This window comes from Nematostella vectensis, chromosome 15, assembly GCF_932526225.1.
Source record: "Nematostella vectensis chromosome 15, jaNemVect1.1, whole genome shotgun sequence".
Lineage (NCBI taxonomy): Eukaryota > Metazoa > Cnidaria > Anthozoa > Actiniaria > Edwardsiidae > Nematostella > Nematostella vectensis.
Window position 1 is genome coordinate 9,791,749 of NC_064048.1, and position 4,562 is coordinate 9,796,310.

Below are 4,562 nucleotides of genomic sequence, written 5' to 3' on the forward strand. Positions count from 1 at the left end.
AGAAACTTAAAGGGCTTGAAGTCTAATTAAACGAGCAATATAGAATTAATAAATAAAGCATGTACATCTTCATGTAGGTCTTTTGAATAATCGCGCACTCCAGGCCCGCGTTGATCCGAGTTTATGTGATACGACCAGGGTAAGAGAGATAGGGCACGAAGTCTGATCGTACAAGACATAAGCCCGGGACGATCCAAAGGCAAGCGCTAACAAACGCTGCATGACCGAGAAAGGTCGGTAGGGTGTGCTACTTATAACTAAACGAGCCACAGCACGGCGTTTATGTCAAATCCAGTATTTATTCACAATATATACACACTAGGGCCACATACAGATAAGCCTTGCACTGCAGTATTCATATGTGTGGACTCCTGAAATTTCTCACGCCTGCGGAGGGGGCCTGGCCCGATTGGCAGCGGCGCGGTGACGCTGAAAATCTAGCCAGAATGAACGACTCGAATAAACGGACTACTAGGAAGTATTAAAATTGAATTTCTTGTAGGTCTGTGGGTGTCGAGGGTGTGGAAGGGGTATGCGCCTCCTTCCCTCTCGTCGGGTCTGCCTTGACGCTTAGATGTAAAACTTCTTCCATTAGATCTTGGCAACTTCTAAGACATTCCTGAAAGAGACGACAAAATACGTTGAGAAAGAGATTATGCAACTTTGGGAGGTTGGGGGGGGGGGGGGGGGGTGGGGGTAGGGATGCAGAGTAAAGTGTTGGTTTGTGTGAGGGGTCACACATTAGTAGTCGAGACCAAAAGCATTTCCAAACCTAGCTTCCAAGCATACGTTTTTTCCCAAATCATTCAGGCTAGAAACATGGACTAACACAAATTTGACGAATGTTGTAAAGTTATATTGACTTACAGTAAGTAGATTCAGAAAATGTCGGACGTTTGTCTTGTTCAACAATAGTTTGTTTTCCCAGTAAGACTTTCAATAGTTCTACTTGGAATCTTGTTTTAAAACTGGGCTTTGCAACGAAAAAGCCTTTCCTTGCCTAAACCCCTTACATCTGAAGATTATTTGGATAATAAAGGCCGCCTTTTAGCCTTTTGTCATGTGCCACTCTATCCTTGCCCTAATTTATACCTTTGAAAGGGAAGGATTTAAAACAAAGGAAAGCACACCCAGATATCCGTTGTTTATAAGCTTACATTATCTTAATGTAAGGCCTTTCGAGCGATTGCATTCTGAGTCTTAACCATGACCTCCGTCCAGTTTTCGCATACCAGGGTTTCGGATTAGACAGACCCTGTCAGAGTGTAGACAAACCTACGATGCGAGGCGAAGGGGCCTCCCAGATACTCAACAAAAAGGGCAAAAATGCTTCATAGCTTCTAAACATTGCGGGGGAAATCATATTATGTTGATAATTACTGCAAAACTAACATTCCAAGCAATTTTGATTTCTGGCATAAAAATGATACCGACAAATTTCCATAACAATAATACACTGACGTATCTTGTGTACGCGCGCGTGCCATATTGGCGAGCCTTTGTGAAATCGCCATGGAAAATTCAAATTACCACGTTAATCACTTTATACCGATTTTGTTATCTTAGAGGAGCGTCGAGGAGGCATTTTTAAGTGAAAGGACAAATAAATACAAGAGAAAATGGGAATTGTTAAGCGCGCTCAAAAAAGTTCGAAATAAGAGCGAGTATTGAGTTTCCGTCATTGCGTTTCCGAGACGATTTTTATTTTTTGCGCAACTTAATGCTCACGTGGTGATAGTAATAGATAGCGAATCTTTAAGTGTGCTAGCATGGATAAGCGTTCTCCTTCGCTGCTTTCACGTGGATTGTGAATGAAACAACGAAAAACAAAATTCTTCCGCGATGCCGGCCGTTCTTTGTTCCCGGTAGCGTGAGCAAAAGACAAGTGCATCCAAGCAATAAACGCGAAGGCAGACGCTTGGGTTTACAAACGTTACCTATACTAAACACTAAGCTTTGTTTGCTTTACACAAGACAGCGAAATGCCTTTATTTCTTTTTTCAAAGCCAACTGTTTGAATTCCGTCTGGCAAGTGAATATGGGTCAAGCATCGTTTACTGCGAAGAAAGCAACACTTTTTTTATCTCAAATGACAATATGTTTGTTGACTCAAGATTTCTCGAAGAAAGTAACACCGTGATTTGTTACTGTGTCGCAGACAATGGTCTCAAATTCCCGCGCTTTTGGTCTTCATTAATACGAATGGATAATAGGAAACCTGCAAATATGTCTATCACGACACTCCTATGCCGATTTGTTAAATTTTGTTAAAAAAAATTAGTAAAAAAAATGTTTTAACAATTGAAACTAAAAAAAAAGATACTACCTTTTTTCTTTTACTTCGCAGAAAACAAGACAAACCGCAATATTTCTATTAGTGGCTCCAAATACCACTGAAACCACGAGAAAAAAATATATATTCCGGATACTTACGGGTTCTATATTCGTAATCGCGTGTAGTAAGCTCGCTAGATGTGTTGCAGTCCATGATCTAGAGCTGACATGAGATGATATACCCAGGCCCGTGAAAGCCGCGCACACGGAGGCGGCCGCGAGCATGGAAGGAGTATACAGTAAAAACTTGTCATCTAAAAGGCAATAACAACCAATAAGTATACAAGAATTGATGCGGGAATCCTGGTGAGCTTTCTGGAGGGGGTTCTTAGCGGTTAGTTTACATTAGTGAATGAGGATTCAGTGCGTTAAGTCGATAAAGTTTGCTTGAGGATCAGGGTCAAAAATGGAATGTAAAGAAATGGTGCAGAATTAGGAAGTGTGAAGCACTTCTGCGTCAATAAATAACAAGGGAGGGCAGCTATACAGAGTTTATTATCACGAAAAAAAAAAATAATTTACCTGTGCAGCAAAGTACGATAAACGTTGAAGCATGCTTCCGTAATACATCTAAGGTTGATCTATCAAGCGGGAGTCTTGAAAATATCTGATCTAAGAAGTCGTGTGGAGTCACTGCTGAAACGTCCCATTTTAATTTACCTAATACCAAAAGTTCCCAATCCTGAAAAGAAAAAGGAAAGACAAAAACTGGTGAGATTATTTAGATCGAGGAGTTCACACGCGCGTAACGCGATAGACCTGCGCGAGCTATAAAAACCTAAACAAATAAGTAATAATTAGCTACAGAGGGGCAAAAGTATACTGGCCGGATGGGATAAAGGCATGTATTAGGCGCGTTGGGATCTAAATGTTTTTGTCTCGACTTGTAGGAATTGGCTGGGAATTGGCAATTTCGTTCATTCAAGCATAGACTCGCGAGGTTTTCGCGTAGTCACATTCACGATGCTAATTACAGTCGAGGTAATTAGTGCTAAATTCATTATAATACAAAAAATATAAAACCCGCAAGATAATAGCGTGAAACATAATGGAGTTTACTCACGAGTAGTTCTTCGGTTGTGATCGAATTATCTGTATAAATACACAGTTTTTCAGCTGTGAGTGGAGAGGTCTCTTTCATCTTGCTCGCGATAAACATGCACACTGCACCAAGTAATTGAAGCTGGAACTTTTTTACCGGTAACAGAGATAAAATCCTGTCCAAATAGTTCATAGATAAAGCAAACACTTCTTCCTCGCAACGTTCTTCTTCGCAAACCTAAAACACAAGACAAAATAATAAATTTAGATTAAATTGTATTAAAATGCTTCACATATTATAATCACTTCGAAGCTCAAATTGCGGAAATTTACCTCTAACATCCACGTCGCTACTAATTTCCTCATGTGTGGCTCAACTTCGGTTTGAACAATTTTAAAATAATTACAGCTCGGTAGATATCTCTCCTCGCAAGCCAACAAGTTAGTTAGAACTCTATCGTCTTTAAGAATGGCAGGGTCTTTATACGCAAAGCGAAATCTCGGTCCTTCACAGCAGAGTAAATCCATGCTTTGATAATATACACACTACGAGTGAATGGTCGTGTCCAAAGGAATGTATTTGAGTTAGTCGTTTCCCGAGCACTGGAGGTGATGTAATTGTGTGAACGCGTGCTATCGTCCGGGTTCCTTCACAGCACCACTTGTTGTGTTCGCTCCTTCGATGTTGTGATGGAGTATCTCTGTGTGGCCTTTCACCCCCAGAGCTAAGGGCTTCTGCGGAAAGGGCCTAATCTCCAAGACCGACGAATTATATAATTGACAGTCGCTCCATCAGCAATTGACTTGCATTTACTTTGTGGTTGCCGGGTAGATTTTGCTTTAGCTAGGCAACGACAATGACATGGCTTCCTGACATGTCTTTTAGCCAATCAGAGCACGTCGGGCAGTCCTAATAAAAATGCAAATCAGGAATGTAATTGATCCTCAAACTTTAACGCACCGTATCGAGCGAAACCGCAACGCTTAAATATATACTCCGTTTGCTTTTAGACGAACTATTTCCGTTCAGGGAACGATATAGACCTTGCTAGATACAAAACTCGGTTCGTTTTCGGTTTTAGCGGACTTATGCAAGTCATGGATGAGTGCTGGGAGGCGGGGCTTAAACATGCATTCCTCGAATGCCGGTGCATTCTACCATGACAGTACGGCTCTCCTGAACCCGG

General features: G+C 41.3%; 1 protein-coding gene across 1 annotated transcript; it reads right to left on the reverse strand.

Annotated features, from left to right (window-relative positions):
* Positions 1-279: 279 nt before the first annotated feature.
* LOC5500914 (G1/S-specific cyclin-D2) lies at positions 280-4,160 on the reverse strand. Its single transcript, XM_001622235.3, has 5 exons — positions 3,709-4,160; positions 3,398-3,613; positions 2,857-3,016; positions 2,434-2,588; positions 280-619 (listed from the first exon to the last, which is right to left on the reverse strand). Exons 1-5 carry the CDS (start codon positions 3,901-3,903, stop codon positions 482-484), a joined length of 864 nt encoding a protein of 287 aa, XP_001622285.2. The 5' UTR covers positions 3,904-4,160; the 3' UTR covers positions 280-481.
* Positions 4,161-4,562: the final 402 nt, after the last annotated feature.

What these genes read in the sequence shown, in the direction of transcription:
- LOC5500914 (XM_001622235.3), bottom strand. Translation starts at nt 3,903, where the DNA reads ATGGATTTACTCTGCTGTGAAGGACCGAGATTTCGCTTTGCGTATAAA. An exon ending in TAGCGACGTGGATGTTAGAG is followed by an intron (nt 3,614 to 3,708) that starts GTAAATTTCCGC and finishes CTTGTGTTTTAG; the next exon opens with GTTTGCGAAGAAGAACGTTG. An exon ending in TATCGTACTTTGCTGCACAG is followed by an intron (nt 2,589 to 2,856) that starts GTAAATTATTTT and finishes ATTGCCTTTTAG; the next exon opens with ATGACAAGTTTTTACTGTAT.